Genomic DNA, 17,560 nt, shown 5'->3' with positions numbered 1-17,560 from the left:
TGGAATTGTTAAAGTGCTTCCAATGCACAACATGTTTTTTCCTTCAGTTGGAGGAATTCGAATCTTCTTGGTTCAATCTGCTTTGTTTTGCCTTTTTTCTTAGGCAGGATAGTTGAGGCATCAGACAAGGTTCTACAGACTGTTGACATCTAGTGGAAGCCGTAGGAAGTGCAAACTTATCCATATCTCGCTGTGATTTCAATAGGATCTTGGTTGAAAATCGACCAGCCTCAGAATTTCCACTTCCTGTTTAGATTTCTTCTCAGGTTTTTGCCTGCCATATGAGTTCTGTTATACTCACAGACATAATTCAAACAGTTTTAGAAACTTCAGAGTGTTTTCTATCCAATACTAATAATARTATGTATATATTAGCAACTATGACTGAGGAGCAGGCCGTTTACTCTGGGCACCTCTGTGCACCTTTCATCCAAGCTACTCAATACTGCCCCTGCAGCCATAAGAAGTTAACACAGGCTTAGGAGATRTTATTCYTTTTGTTCTATGAGATAATAGCAGTTAACATAACCTTTATGAATTATGAAGCCTTTATGTTCTTTATGTGCTTTTTTTATAACATCAATTCTTTTAAACTCACAAAAACTCAAGATTATTTCAAAGAGCGAAACGTATAAGATCTCATAAGCTTGTGTCTGCCACAGACCTTGTTTTCGGGGTTTATCCAAAAACCCTCCAAAAACACCATTCATTTTCCTCATAGGAAAACCATGGCGGAGTTAGTGCCTACAAAAAGACTCCATTAGGCTACTATTTCTCTTTATTGCAATCAGGCCAGGGCAGTTTCTAAAGGAAATGGCAATGGTGAATGTGATCAAATGTCTCTGGAGGTGTTGGCAGAATGTTTAAAACTTTTACAGMGACATTTGCTGTATCTGACAATTTCTGAAAGAAAAAAAAACAATTGCAAATTGTTGTGGACCTGTAAACAGATCGTTTGAATTCAATAATGTTTTGCATTTACTTTTCCCCAAACCTAAATATGCTGCACTGCCCACACATTCTGAAACGTTGTCTAGTATGCTCGACGAAATGTAAAACCTAGTAGGCCTATTTACGGTGGTATCCTACATTCTTCAAAGCAAAAGATCAACTGTCTGTTTGTTCATCTCTTAAATTCTACTGTAGGCTATATTATAAACCACGCTTCCTTTTGGATGCATAGAGCAAAATACTTGAAATAATAGCCTAACTAATAGGCCCAATTAAATGAGAGATGCGCATGGTAATTTGTTGTAGGTTAAAACTTCTTCTGTAATATGAACCCAAAAATTGCATTTTTGTCCCAGGTTTTATCATTGGAATGTAATACAAAATGAGYRAACAGTGTGCTTTAGGACCATGCAGACGCCTCCGAGAGGTTGGCTAGGTTGTTTGGACTGTTTATCCSACTGGATAWAAAAAAAAAWWTATAAAAATAAATMATGTCCCCGACTTCTAAAACCAAAGTTGCGCCCCTGCCTAGCGAGTACTTCGTGACTATGAAACCATCACAGTCAGAAAAGGTGAAGAATTGATTCTGCAATGWTCATAGGAAATAGCTATTTTAGAATGCACAGTTTCAAAGAAATTGATCTTCACTCTTCTCACTAACAGCAAGTAACTGAATCATATATATTATATTATAGGGTTTTTTGTTATGAAGAAGCACTTCATCATATCCCCCATTTGCACGAAATACTCGGCTGCTTGTCTGCTGGCAACGCAATACTTCAACCACTAGAAACTGTGCGTACGCATGGTCTAWCTTMGCGGGAAGCTAAYAATATTCGCAGGTCAAGTTCAGTTTTTTTTAAATGGCGCACCCATGTTTATGGGTAGTCTATGTATTTTGTATGTAGGCCTACGCAACGTTTATAAATGAGGCCCTATGGGTAATTGCKATTAACTACAGGTAGAAACAGAATCCAAAAGTGTTTCTGCTCTCCAGGACCGGAATTGCACAGACCTGCATTTGACAAATACATCGGCTATAGGTCTGTAYGCCTGTAGACCTATGACAATTAGAAACAGTGCAAACGTTTTAATTTATCACACCTAATTATCTATAGTAGCCTACACAGTCATTGTATGTGCATTGTTTTCCCTCAATATTATCCAGCATATTTCATGATTTATGCTGTAAATTAATGATATGCCTATATAAACTATATGGCTCAGGCTTGGTCGGTGTATTGCCTGGATGCAGATTGCAAAAAATGTGTGCGGTTCATGCAATGTGTAGTTGCAATATTTAGAAGAAGGGTGGCAGCATTTAACAACTTTCAACTTGATCTGTTTGTTATAGTATTGGGAGAGCGCACCTAAAAAAATTGCGTTAAAATATGTTGGGCATTCACAAATTGCGGTGTTGCCAATGTTAGGTCAAATGTATTATGTGATATGTGTATTAGGCATATAATTCACTTTAGTGACGACAAAACAGAGCTCTGACTTGAATTGGTCAATGTTTTTGTGTCACTTCAAATAATAAAAGTGGTGCCTTTGATAGTGGCATCTTTGGAGCTTAAATCTTTATTACCTTGGTGTTGTTTCCAATACAACCAGTATWGTTTYGGAGATGCTTATGGTCGCCATGCTGTCATGCTTGAGCCACAACAAGAAAGGCCTGTCAAAAATCTGTCGGTACCAGTCATTTTTAATTTTTTCATTAGAAGGGGAAACGTTTTCTGTTTTTTTAATTCATGAAAAAGCCCCCCCATAGAAAGTGAATTTGGATAGCATGTGTTGATGGAAATGTTTTATATTAAAACATGGCCTTGTCTAGACTATTAGACCTACAGGCTTTATAAGGAACATATTAAATGTGAATTAATTATATAATGGAAGTTTATTGATGTAATCCTCGTTCTTATTTCTAAAGTAGATCGTTTCCACTGTAAAGATAGCCTATGCTAATGATTCTATATATTGTGCGCAAATCAATGCATTATGCACAAGTCATCAGTCAGTCTGGTAAACAATTGGTTACTCGAATTCTTAAGTCATTTTTTATCTCTCCTAATTCGTTTTCCATAGGCCATAAGCATTTTCTCTGGARAGGAGAGCTAAGGAGGATAGTTTACCTTAAGCCTATGCATAATCTCCTACCAAATACTAGGAGTCTGTCTAGTTGGTGGGACGTCCCACGTGGTTTCAACTCCTTGTATAAAAACTTTCAGTCTATGGAGGGCTCCTACATCGACCTAGCAAGAGAAAGGTTCGTCCGATCATCKGACCTCTTTGTACTCAAGTATATCAGGGCAATTTCATATCGGGAATTCAAAACCAATTAAGATGCATTTTAATAAGGATACACAGGAACAAAAACTGAAGGAATAAGTCCAAAGCAAATGACAAACTGGATGCTACAATATGCGATAAGTTATTATTTGACCGACCCTTCAGCTTTTTCCATCTATGGAATATCCTGACTTGAGTTTATCAACCAATGGGTGATTTTCTATTCGTTTAGTTTGTCCTCTTCTATTCGTTTCTAAATGATGGTTATTGCGGATTGCAGTTCAATTAAACCATGGCATGATACGTCAGGCATTGAACTGAAACTCAATTGACGGATAATGGTAGCCTACTGGTTTTTAAATTGTGTTACCTTGAAAGGGTGAAGAAAAGTCATTGAGACAAGCAGAACGGACTTGACTCCCAATGTGCCCCTGAAGTGAAGTCAAATGAGTGACAGACATCGGGAATGAACACAGACACGAAATAAAGGGAATATTTCAAGTTACGGTGAAAGGAATATTTAATTCCATCAAAATGCGCCTGAATTGAGTGAAATATTTATTATTGCATGGACTCCTTGCAAATGTATACGGACTAACGGGATTCTACAACTTTATATTTATTTTCATTCGTAATCGTATTTTCTTAAAAACGCCGAGCCTACATTTGACATCAATATTTTGCATACCTTTTTATTGTAGAAAACGAATTATAGGCTTATTGCACTTGAAATATCACGACTTTTTTCTTCATAAAGAAAATGATTAACTGTATAATCAAAGTGGCATTATTTGTGGCTTGTGTGCTGACTGTCCGCTGCAAAGAAGCGGCGCCGGGATCCTTGAACRCTTTGCCGGGAACYGAGACGCAAACCGTAGCTCAGGAAACTTGCACTTCGTGTGGCATCGGTCAGCCCGAGGAATCGGGACGGGTGGACATTGACTTTCTGGAGGCGGTGAAAAGGCATATCTTGAGCAGGTTACAGATGAGGGTAAGACCCAACATCACCCATCCTATCCCGAAGGCGGCGATGGTGACTGCGCTTCGGAAACTCCACGCTGGTAAAGTCCGCGAGGATGGGAGAGTAGAAATCCCGAATCTGGATGGACACGCGACCAGAAATGCCAACGAGGTGRTGGAGGAAAGCTCGGAGATAATCAGTTTCGCAGAGACAGGTGTGTAAATATTGTATATTATAGGCAAGCTACCYTTTACTCTATTGTATTAGGAAAAATAAATAAAAATATAACCACTTTTACGCAAAGACCAAGCTGGGTCTGGTGCGTAAAGTTTGGACCACACAGTTGATCAAGGTGATGTCGCGCATCATCCCCGGACCCYCTAAGAGCAGAAAGGGTCTGTGATTTGAAAACAATACATTCACAAATTCCTTACAGTAGGCACAGTAGTCGCCCACTTTCTAAATATTGTGTATTTGTATTTAAAGGGTAGGGAACATGAAACCAGAAATCAACTGATGCGGGTTCCATGCACACAGGAAAATTCAGTCAAATAGCTTGAATTATAAAACGAAACAAAACCAAATGTTGCTTGTGTTTATCATTTCTAGATGTTTTAAATGATTCTTTTCGCCAAGCTGTTCTGCAAACACTTTGGGTTATTTGGTAACCCAGCGCTGGTTAACTAGTGGACAGAACACATGTTGGGTTATTTTGACCCAGCCAGATGGGTTGGGTGAATAATCCAACATGTTGGTTTGTTGGGATTACCCAAACATGGGTTAATTTAACCATCAGTTGGGTATTTGTTACGCTCATGCTGGGTGTACCTAGCAGCTGGGCCTTTTTGAATGTAACCCCTTAGGTTKTTTTCAGGAGGCGTGTCTTATTAGGGGCATGGCTTTCAGCTAAATCTTATTGGCCACCCATGTGTTTAGTTTATTAGGATCCCCATTAGCTATGGTCATGGCTAAAAGGGATCCAGGTTTTGTCAAATTTACAGTTGTCATTTTTTGGAAACCACGTGTTTGTTATATTTGATACCATCCCACCTATGCTGCTCCAGCCATTACCACGAGCCCTTCCTCCCCAATTATGGTGCCACCAACCTCCTGTGGTCCACATAGAAACCTACAAATACATGACAATGTACAGAACAGTAATAGACAAGAATAACATAAAATATTACAATAAATTCAAAACAAAAATAGTTTTATATATAGGAAAGACACCAAGATTCAACTAAAACACAATTTACACACTATTCACATATACAGTTGAAGTCGAAAGTTTACATACACCTTAGCCAAAAACATTTAAACTCCGTTTTTCACAATGCCCTGTCTTCAGTCAGTTAGGATCACCACTTTATTTTAAGAATGTGAAATGCCAGAATAATAGTAGAGATAAGGATTTATTTCAGCGTTTATTCCTTTCATCACATTCCCAGTTGGTCAGAAGTTTACATACACTCAATTAGTATTTGGTAGCATTGCCTTTAAATTGTTTAACTTGGGTCACACGTTTCATGTAGCCTTCCACAAGCTTCCCACAATAAATTGGGTGAATTTTGGCCCATTCCTCCTGACAGAGCTGYTGTAACTGAGTCAGGTTTGTAGGCCTCCTTGCTCGCACACGCRTTTTCAGTTCTGCCCACACATTTTATATAGGATTGAGGTCAGGYCTTTGTGATGGCCACTCCAAWACCTTGACTTTGTTGTCCTTAAGCCATTTTACCACAACTTTGGAAGTATGGTTGGGGTCATTGTCCATTTGGAAGACCCATTTGCGACCAAGCTTTAACTTCCTGACTGATGTCTTGAGATGTTGTCAATATATTCCACATCATATTCCTTCCTCACGATGCCACTATTTTGTGAAGTGCACCAGACCCTCCTGCAGCAAAGCACCCCACAACATGATGCTGCCACCCCCGTGCTTCACGGTTGGGATGGTGTTCTTCGCTTGCAAGCGTCCCCTTTTTCCTCTAAACATAACGATGGTTATTATGGCCAAACAGTTCTATTTTTTTTTCATCACATCAGAGGACATTTCTCCAAAAAAGTACTTTGTCCCCCATGTACAGTGCAAACCGAGTCTGCGTCTTTACGCGGTTTGGAGCAGTGGCTTCTTCCTTGCTGAGTGGCCTTTCAGGTTATGTCGATATAGCACTCGTTTACTGTGAAAAAAATAGTTTTGTACCTGTTTCCTCCAGCATCTTCACAAGGTCCTTTGCTGTTGTTCTGGGATTGATTTGCACTTTTCGCACCAAAGTATGTTAATCTCCAGGAGACAGAACGCGTCTCCTTCCTGAGCGGTATGACGCTGCATGGTCCCATGGTGCTTATACTTGCATACTATTGTTTGTACAGATGCACGTGGTACCTTCAGGCGTTTGGAAACCAGGCTTGTGGAGGTCTACACATTTTTTTCTGAGGTCTGGCTGATTTCTTTTGATTTCCCATGATGTCAATCAAGAGGCACTGATTTGAAGATAGCCCTTGAAATACATCCACACATACACCTCCAATTGACTCAAAATATGTCAATTAGCCTATCAGAAGCTTCTAAAGCCATGACATCATTTTCTGGAATTTTCCAAGCTGTTTAAAGGCACAGTCAACTTAGTGTATGTAAACTTCTGACCCACTGGAATTGTGATATAAGTAAAATAATCTGTCTGTAAACAATTGTTGGAKAAATTACTTGTGTCATGCACAAAGTAGATGTCCTAACCAACTTGGCAAAACTATAGTTTGTTAACAAGAAATTTGTGGAGTGGTTGAAAAACGAGTTTTAATGACTCCAACCTAAGTGTATGTAAACTTCCGACTTCAACTGTACATATCAATATTCTTATATGGAGTACAGTTAAATTAGATATTTAGAAATAGGAGAGGCGTTGTGACACGATATGTTTTTTAAATCTGTCTTTTAAAGCTAGYCTTTCTTTTGCCTGAGTAACCTCTGGTAGCAGAGCATTCCATGATGACATGGCTCTATACATACCTGAGCTACGCATTAAATCTGTGTTGGGTTTGGGTACAGTGAAGAGACCCATAGTTGTGTGTCTGGTGCGGTATGTCTGTTTGAAGAGTATGCAAATAGATTATACAAGTGGTTAGGCATTTTCAACACACGAATGTTTCTTATAAAGACTACAAGAGAAGTAATCAATTTCTCCTCAACCCTCAACCATGAAAGACTATCATGCATGTTGTTGATGTTAGTTCTGTGTATGCAGTTTAAGGGTATGGCGTTCTGCTTTGTTCTGAGCAAGCTGCAGCTTTTCTAGGTCTTTCTTTGCTGCAACTGACCATATTACCAGACAGTAATCAAGATGGGACAAGACCACAGCCTGAACAACTAGTACAGTTGATCTTTGTTTTCGAAAATGAGGAACATATTTTTATAACAGACATACCTCACTCCATRTTCACAACAACTTTGTCAATATGACTTGACCATAATAACTGACTATCCAATGTTACTTCTAGGAGTTCAGCTTCTTCAACTTGTTCAGTGGTCACATCCTTTATGCACAACTCCAGTTGAGGTTTAGGTCTAAGAGAATGCTTTCAACCAAATAAAATGCTTTTGGTTTTTAGATGTATTTAAGACCAGTCTGTTGTTTATTACCCATTCTAGCACTGACTGTAACTCCTTGCCAAGAGTCTCAGTGAGCTCACTGGCTGTAGYTGCTGATGCGTAGAGTGTGCAATCATCAGCATACATAGTGATTTTAGCTTCTTGTAAGACAATTAGCAAATCATTTGTAAAAATAGAGAAGATTAACAGCCCAAGGCAACTGCCCTGAGGGATACCACACTTTACATATCTGATGTTAGAGAAGCTTCCATTGAAAAATACTCTCTGAGTTCTATTGAATTAGTAACTCTCCAACCACGTAATGGCAGGTTATGTAAAACCATAACAAGTGAGTTTTTTCATAACCAATTATGATCAATAACGTCAACGGCTGCACTGAAATCTAATAATACATCTCCAACTATCATATTATTATCCATTTATTTTATTCAATCATCAGTCATCTGAGTCAGTCCAGCACAAGTTGAGTGCTCTTCCCTATATGTATTTTAAAAGTCAGTAGTTAACTTGTTCTTTAAAAAATAGCATTGTATTTGTTCAAACACAATTCTCTCCGTTAGTTTACTAAGAACAGGCAGCAAATGGTGCTTTACTATTTTTAGGGAGTGGAATTACTTTAGCTTCCTTCCACGACTGTGGACACACTCCTTTAGGCTTGGGTTAAAGACAWGGCAAATAGAGGTGGCAATACAGTCTGCTACAATTCTCAATAGTTTCCCATCTAGGTTGTCTGTACCTGGTGCCTTATCATTATTGATGGATAACCACCGCTTTTCAACCTCTTCTACTCAAACTTGACCAAATTTAACATTGCAATCCTTCTCTTTCAATATTAGATSTTCAATGCACAAATATGATGGTTCACTGTTCAATGTTGTCATTTCACTTCTCAGTTTGTCTACTTTACAGGTTGAAATAGCCATTGAAATCATTGCCTATATCAAAAGGTTTCGTTATAAATGACCCATCAATTTCAATGTTCAATTTGGTCACAAAATGTCTCAATGTACAGTATGTCAACCAATCAGATGAGCAGCATGACTTGTTTGCCACTGTTTTTGCATAATTTCTTTGAACCATAAAATTATTCAATTCATCATTGATCCAGGGGGCTCTAACAGTTCTCACACTTAGTTTCTTAACAGGTGAATGTTTGTCAACAATTGGCAATAATAATTTTACAAATACTCCCAAGTGCTGCATCTGGATTCTCCTCCTTATACACATCAGACCAACATCAATYTTTTACTTCTTCAACAAAACATTTTGTATGACCTSTTATAAATAACTCTGCCTTTGCTAATTTAGCTTTCCCTGTTATTGCCACAATGTTATGGTCACTACAGCCAATGGGAACTGATATTGCTCTGGAGCGAAGCTCTMCAGCGTTAGTGAAGAGATGATCAATACACTACTGGTATGCGCTCCAGTTGGTTGAGTGATAACCTGGGTCATGCTACAGGCATTGGTCACAGTAAGAAGCTTCGTCTTGAGAGGACAACTGTTAGTGTCAGAGACCTTATCTAACATCATAAATGTCATTCCTGTTCATCATGTTCATCATACTGCAAAGAATGTTTTTATTCATGACATATTATAATAAGGTATACCACCTTGTTGTATCCCAACGATGGGATTTACAGAGGCTTTTAGGGAACTTAGGGTATGATGCTTATATACTGTACACTTCTATACGCATCATTAAAGCTACAAAGAAGTCCACGTTTAACCATAGCATGTGATAGCTATTCAACAGAACAGATGAACAGGAATGACATTTACTCAGGTGGCTAAAAATAACTATCTGAATGCCACGCCCCTTACTAAACGATGCCTCCAGTCTTCTGATCCTCTGGGTCATATCTCAATAACCCAGCGTCAATAACCCAGCGTCAATAACCCAGCGGTTTCTAAAGAAAAGATCGTGACCCAACACCTGCAACCCAGCAGTTAGGTCAACCAAACATCCAAGCATTTGTTAGAGTGTGAGCATAGAAAAAGTGTGTCCTCAGGCTTAGGTTCACACCCCAGAGACTCATAAATAATGTCACCATAACAGCCTCATAGCACTCATCTTCAAAACAYCACGTACAATCCATGGTTTGCATAGAATAGATTAAGGGTAGGTATAATATCACATTCACATTAGAAYGAATGATATGGACAATCCCAAAAAGATTTGAAAAGCCCCATAATATTTTCACATTATTCACAAAAGCTCTGTAACTTTGTACTGTATATTTGTGTAGATTCAGTTGGGTTGCCTTCCTTGTGCCTCTTTGCCCTCCTTGCCAGTTGGCAGTATTACCCAGGGTGGTAGCTGCTGCCAGCTGGTCGTGGCACTGAGAAGAGCTCACYGAACAATTTGCTTAGAGATGCTGAAGGGGGACTGGAAATGATCAATGATGCCACCTGCTTGGGCCCACGTGTATTCAAATCAARCCTCTTATTGCCTCTTATTCTTACAGCAGTTTAAGTCACCCCAGAGTTTCTCTAACCGGCTGCGCATCTCTCTTAGTGTCAGTGATTTGGTTAGCTGATCAAAACCAACCCTGTTTGGTGCTTCTCAAATACACTTAGAAATAATTGTGCTATCTAGAACCTAAAAGGGTTATTCGGCTGTCCTCATAGGAGAACCCTTTTTGGTTCCAGGTGGAACCCTTTTGGTTCCAGGTAGAACCCTTTTGGGTTCCTTGTCGAACTCTTTTCACKGAGGGTTCTATATGGAACCCAAAAGGGTTCTCCTATGGGGACAGCTGAATAACCCTGACAAGCTGACCTGAAATCAGGGCTGCTTTAGAATGGCTGTACATCTACATAAGGTCAGCGCTTTGTGTCAGGACCATGCATGCTGAATGTAGAGTGAACTGGAATGGTGAACTCACTGCCACTGACTGTTCCGTATTAGAATGCATGGTGTGAGGGACCATCTCCCTTATATAGTCCTAGAGTGGGACTTGGTTCCTGCCTGCACAGTACTCATTGACTTCATCATGCTTGTATGTTAGACCTTGTATTTGCCGTTGTTGCGTACGGTTACTACAGCAGTTGCCTGACAAAGATGCCACGATGTCAGCTATAGTGATAGCATCTAAAGACGCTTTCCCTGCAACTCTGTTTCTGTTCCTGAGAAGGATAAAGAAAGAATGCTGTATACGGCATTGGTGCTCTCATAAGATCACCTGACAAACCACTTTCTGATTGGATGTGTCTTTTTGGGGAGTATTCTGTTCTTGAGTATCCTGTTCCATCTGAGACAATTTCCCTCTTTACTCACAGAGTGAAAAATGGACCRCTTAGYTTTGTTTCAAAAAGCCCCCCTCTTCCCGCCTCCCCTGTTGAAAYAAGAAATAACCGATACAGTAATATATCACAGTCATCCATTGGTAAACAGAAGATAAATAGAACATCCATTTCAAATCAGGAGACACTAGGTCTTAGCTTTTWGCTTATTGTTGYTCACGTCWTGACAGCTGTGCTGCCACCCATGGCCTGGTGCTAGTACAGTCAGAGTGTGGTCTATAGCTGTCTGTTGACTAAGTCTTTGAGTTGAGTAATAACAAGGAGATTACCTGTCTTGTGATGTGTGAGGCAGTGCAGATGGAGACTGGCTGGGCAGGCCAGGGCAGCCTCCATTATAGCTGATGCCTGATGATYGGGCCCAGGCCCGCCCAGGTCGGGTCCCCTCACTTTGGGCGGCAAGCAAACAGGCAGGCAGGCAGATAGGCAGGCAGCACAGCTCAGTGTTCAGGCTGGAGAGGTGACCCTTGACATGTGTGCGTTTTCCCACTTTCCTCCACCTGAKAGCTGCATGTTGCTCAGTCAGTCACAGAGTARCCATGTAGAGTGCTGCTGATGGTCTCTCAGGTTAGACGTTTTCACTCTCGCTGGAGGARTGGGGAGAAACCATCTGTTTCAGTTACTGCCTTAGCTACTGAAGAGTGTGGAAGAGTAGGAGTTGTTTTGGTCATGTCATGTGACAAGTGCAAGTTAGATTTGAATTTGACTTTGGACCCTGACCCTACCCTAACCCGAACCTGAACCTACCCACACATGAAAACAATATGGCACAAGCAAAAAACGACTAAACATTGGCACACACTGTACAGCCAGAAAAGGTTTCTGTGGTGATAGTRGGGTTGTTGGGAAGGCCAGCTAGTTTCATGTKAATTCCTTTTTTCCTTCGTCATAAATCCACAGTGAAGCTGWGCTCCTCTTCACTCAATGTGCCTGGCTTTACCATGCATTTGCTTCCTTTACATCACATTASTGTGCATTGTGTAAGCATTTAGGCTCAGTAAGCTCTCGTTTTTCTGCAGTATTCACAGCAAAGCCTTTGAGCCTTTGTACTTGGCTCTGATAAGCCTTCTTCCCCATACCCAGCCTGACTCAGGGCCAGGGGGCAACTTCAAGTGGGCCTGATCCCAGATCTGTACTGTRATTGTCACTGTCAAGGCTCCCTATAGGCAAGGGCCAGCTGGAACTGATTCCAGACCTGCTGATGCTGCGCTGTCATTGCAGTCCTCATGTAGGCCTATGTGACAAGACCAGGGCCTGTATTCATAAAGCATCTCAGAGTAGGAGTGCTGATCTAGGATTCATGATMGTCTAAAATACYAAACTGATCCTGGATCAGCACCCTGAGACGTTTTCTGAATACGGGTCCTGGACCAAGAAGAGGCTGAGTGTCTCTGTTAGAGCTGTGTCCCAGTGTACACCCATCCACCAAATCCCTTTAGTACCAGTACAAACTCTGTTTACATCCCAGGCRAGATAAAGATGACATTAAGACAGGCTATAACCAGGGAGGCCATAGTAACCGTCTATCTCAATTTAATCCCAAACTGTTGAACTGTTCCCAATGTGCCCAGTTCTTYTCCACCTATTCATCCAACAATCCAAGCTTGGGACCACCCAGTGTGGTAGTATCTTCTTGACGCTTTGTCCAATAGCAGTAAGGTTTTTGAAAGATGTTTGTTTACACCATATAGCCAATGAATCTGTGTGTTTGTCTCCTCTTTTAGCATTGCRATACTAACCGTTATAGGTTTAAACTGACTTTTAACTGACTTTTCCTGTTCTGTTCCTGTCTTTCCCAGATGAGCTGGTATCATCTAAATCCAGCCTGTTTTTCCTGATCTCTAACGAGGGAAACCAGCACCTYTATGTGACCCAGGCCACCTTGTGGCTGTATTTAAGGCTGCTTCCTAACACCCTGGACAAGGGCCAGCGGAGGAAGGTCACAGTCAAGGTGTACTACCAGGAGCCRGGCCTGGGCAGCAAGTGGAACCTGGTGGAAAAGCGTGTCGAGCTGAAGAGGAGCGGTTGGCACACCTTCCCCCTGACCAACGCTATCCAGATGGTGTTCGAGAAGGGCGGCCGGCGGCAGAACCTGGACGTGCGCTGTGAGGGCTGCGAGGACCTGGCGGTCTTACCGATCCTCGTGAACCAGAACGACGAGTCCCACAGGCCGTTTCTAGTCGTACAGGCCAGGCAAGCAGACAACAAGCACCGCATCAGGAAGAGGGGGCTGGAGTGTGACGGGAGCAGTAGCCTGTGCTGCAGACAGCAGTTCTACATAGACTTCCGCCTCATTGGCTGGAACGACTGGATCATCGCACCGTCGGGGTACTTTGGGAATTACTGCGAGGGCAACTGTCCAGCGTACATGGCGGGAGTGCCAGGGTCGGCGTCGTCCTTCCACACTGCAGTGGTCAATCAGTATCGGATGAGAGGCATGAGCCCCGGCTCCATGAACTCCTGTTGCATCCCCACCAAGCTCAGCACCATGTCAATGCTCTACTTCGACGATGAATACAACATCGTCAAGAGAGACGTACCCAATATGATCGTGGAGGAGTGTGGATGTGCTTGAGTTGAGACTGCATGTGCTTCAAGTGGACGTTTATGAACATTTGTAAACAAGAAAAAGATATTCCAAAATTAATTATAGAAATCAAAGTGATATTTATGGACATAAGGCATACGCACATGCACACACAACTTCATTCATTTACGCATATCCTACACACTCATTCTCACATATGCCTGAACAAACACTTGTATATATATTTATGTTTGTTAATAATATTCTCTGGTCGAAGCCTTTTTTCTTTTGCCAACATGTGAACATATGATTCAATCCCAAATCATGTAGGTGTCATTATCAGAGGGATTGGAACTAACTGGTACTTCACATTATATATATTTCCAAGATTGCCATTTCTATCCTGAAAATGGAGAGTTCTATTTCGATACTCTGACGAAGGTGGAACAGAGCCTGAGATTATGAAGGAGGTGCACTTGCTGATAGACAATTCCCAACCCTGCCTCTTTCAAGAAAGTATAACTGCAAAACSTATAGTGAAAGCCCTGATAACTCACCTCTTGTACAACTTCAGCACTTATAACAAGAAATACATCTTGTTGATGTGTCACAAGATTCCATTTTTATATAAAACCGTTTTCATTTTACGGGCCAGCATCCGGAAATGAAAATGGCTTCCAAGTCAGAGTGAGCAGAACATAAAAATACATTCCAACACACCATGCGAATGCTGAAGCTGTCATCAAAACCTGGGAGTTTAGGCTGTGATATGAAACAGTGARAATAGGGGAAAAACACTTACCTTCTGTTACTTTCTTCTGAGTCCTTCCTTCTTTCGTTCACACTTTTAACGGGAAGAGTTTAATTTCTTCAACAGCTGTAGCACAACCAGTTTCCCTCTCATTTCAGTCAGAAAATCAAAAGCGAAGAGTTACCATATTGCTCGGTTAAAGTCCTGGTGCAGTATAGCACTTCCTAATGCACATTAAATAGCACTTGCAGATTGAAATGCCTTTAAAGAGTACAATGTGGTACACCGACCCTTGCTCACAATCCTTTTAAATATAAGTGCCGCATGAGCTATGCAATGTATAGTATTGACCCACAGACACCAGACAAACTGAACTTTTAGTTCCAGTTATTAACTATTACCAGTACTTGAAATGTAATKTTTTGCTTCCTCTTCAAAGTGAATGATAGTTACAATATTTGCACTGAAAAGTTGCGTGATTAGTTAAAAAAATAAAGAAACTGCCATTGGAAAAAAAGTTATTTTTATAGAAAGCAAATTGAGTTCTGTTCAAATGTATTATACCTAATCATGGAACCAAAGAGGCCAAGATTTTGTTTTGCTATTATAAGAGGCCATGGTATTATTTTGTAAAATACTTTGTGACCAGTTAAGAGGCCTAAACACTGCATCAGGGTACAATATTATGGATTCCATTTTCAGTTCAACATCTTTTTTTCTACTTTGTAACTGACAAATTTTTTTTCATCGACTTAAATACTCTTCGGTTTTCTAGTTCAGTTCTTGTTCCGGAATCATTTAGAAAAAACACGTCATCTCTGTACAGCTGATTGAAGATATAAATATGATTTTAAAAATATTTTGTTCTTTGTAATTGTTGAAAAATAAAATGTCTTATCTGAATTAGGTTGGAACTCTCTTGAGTCCCTTTCTGGGGTACTTAATATGTAAGATATGCAGGAGTGGCCAACTCTAATCTAGTCGTTAAACGTGTGACCACTCAAACTCGAACACACACAACACACACACCACACACAACACACACACACCACACACACACACACACACACACCCACACCACCACACCCACCAACACACACACACACACACACACACAACACACACACACACACACACACAACACACACAATAAATTAGTGCAGAGTGAATCTTGGGCAGAGCTCCAGGGCTCAAGTGGTTGGCCCTAGGTCACACTCTCAGTGATTGGTAAACAGAAGCAATCAACAACATTAGCTGATAGCATCAGATCTGGTTACTATAGGCTCCCGTTTGTTTTGCAGTAGTGTTTTAAAGAACGCCACTCATGTTAACCTGAGGGTGAACAAAATACCTCACACGTCAGAATCAGTGAGAGAGACAGACAGGGCAGGACTGCACATGCACAAACACATGCGCTCGCGCACACACACACACACCAATGCAGGAGACCACACATGACAGCCGGGCCTCTTGAAAACACTATGCTTGGTCTCTCACGTCCTCAGCAAGATAATCACTTTAAATGTATCTAGCACTGTCCTGCCAAGGAATTAAGTGTTTTTGTCAGCCGGGTGAATTAATATGTTTCAGATAAAAAGACCGTCTATCAATCTGGGCAGTGAAGGGAGGAGTCAGTGTTATAATCTGGTGTTGTGAGAGAGGGGGTGGAGAGAGAGAGAGAGAGAAGAGGAAGGAGGAAGGAAGGAAGGCAGGAAGGAAGGAAGGAAGAAGGAGGGAAGGAAGGAAGGAGGAAAGGAAGAAGGAAGAAGGAAGGAAGGAAGAAGGAAGGAAGGAAGGAAAGGAAGGAAGGAAGAAGGAAGGAAGGAAGGAGAAAGAGAAAGAGAAGAGGCGAGAGAGGAGTGAGAAAACAATAAGAGAGATGTTTCTAAATTAGCAGAGAGTGAGAGACGAAGAGAAAAGCAGAGAGAGGAGGGAGGAATGGACAGAGATAGGACAGAGAAGAAGACAGAGAGAGGAGGAGGATGGACAGAGTCGAGACAGAGATAGAGACAGAGAGAGAAAGACAGAGAGAGGAGGGGGATGGACAGAGAAGAGACAGAGATAGAGAAGAGGAAGAAAAGACATAGAGGGAGGGAGATGGACAGAGATAGAGACAGAGATAGAGACAGAGAGAGGAAAGACTAGAGAGGAGGGAGAGGACAGAGATAGAGACAGAGAGAGAAAGACAGAGAGAGGAGGGAGGATGGACAGAGATAGAGACAGAGACAGAGAGAGAAAGATAGAGAGGGGAGGAGGATGGAAGAGAGAGACAGAGATAGAGAGGAGAGAGAGACAGAGAGAGGAGGGTGGACAGAGATAGAGACAGAGAGAGAAAGACAGAGAGAGGGGGAATGGGCAGAGATAGAGACAGAGAGAGAAAACAGAGAGAGGAGGGAGGATGGAGAGATAGAGACAGAGATAGGACAGAGAGAGAAAGACAGAGAGAGGAGGGAGGATGGACAGAATAGAGACAAGACAGAGAGAAAGACAAAGAGAGAGGAGGTAGGTGGACAGAGATAGAGACAGAGAGAGAAAGACAGAGATGAGGCGGAGGATGGACAGAGATAGAGACAGAGAGAGAAAGACAGAACAAGAGGAGGGAGGATGGACAGAGATAGAACAGAGAGAGAAAGACAGAGAGAGAGGAGGTAGGATGACAGAGATAGAGACAGAGATAGAGACAGAGAGAGAAAGACATAGAGAGGAGGGAGGATGACAGAGATAGAGACAGAGAGAGAAAGACAGAGAGAGGAGGGAGGATGGACAGAGATAGAGACAGAGAGAGAAAGACAGAGAGAGGAGGGAGGATGGACAGAGATAGAGACAGAGAGAGGAAAGACAGAGAGAGGAGGGAGGATGGACAGAGATAGAGACAGAGAGAGGAAAGACAGAGAGAGGAGGGAGGATGGACAGAGATAGAGACAGAGAGAGGAGGGAGGATGGACAGAGATAGAGACAGAGAGAGAAAGCAGAGAGAGGAGGAGGATGGTACAGAGATAGAGACAGAGAGAGAAAGACAGAGAGAGGAGGGAGGATGGACAGAGATAGAGACAGAGAGAGAGACAGAGAGAGAGGAGGATGACAAGGATAGAGACGAGAGGAGAAAGACAGAGAGAGGAGGGACGAAGAGATAGAGAGAGAGAGAGAAAGACAGAGAGAGAGGGGGATGGACAG

General features: G+C 41.6%; 1 protein-coding gene across 1 annotated transcript; it reads left to right on the top strand.

The window, feature by feature from the left end:
• Nucleotides 1-3,910: 3,910 nt before the first annotated feature.
• On the top strand, nt 3,911-13,919 carry LOC111970934 (inhibin beta B chain). Its single transcript, XM_023997702.2, has 2 exons — nt 3,911-4,415; nt 12,908-13,919. The coding sequence occupies exons 1-2, from the start codon at nt 4,001-4,003 to the stop codon at nt 13,681-13,683; spliced, it is 1,191 nt and encodes a 396-aa protein (XP_023853470.1). The 5' UTR covers nt 3,911-4,000; the 3' UTR covers nt 13,684-13,919.
• Nucleotides 13,920-17,560: the final 3,641 nt, after the last annotated feature.

The sequence above is a fragment of the Salvelinus sp. IW2-2015 genome, linkage group LG12 (genome assembly GCF_002910315.2).
Source record: "Salvelinus sp. IW2-2015 linkage group LG12, ASM291031v2, whole genome shotgun sequence".
Classification (NCBI taxonomy): Eukaryota; Metazoa; Chordata; class Actinopteri; order Salmoniformes; family Salmonidae; genus Salvelinus; species Salvelinus sp. IW2-2015.
The sequence above is the reverse complement of the archived record's forward strand: the minus strand, read 5'-3'. Positions and strand labels throughout refer to the sequence as shown.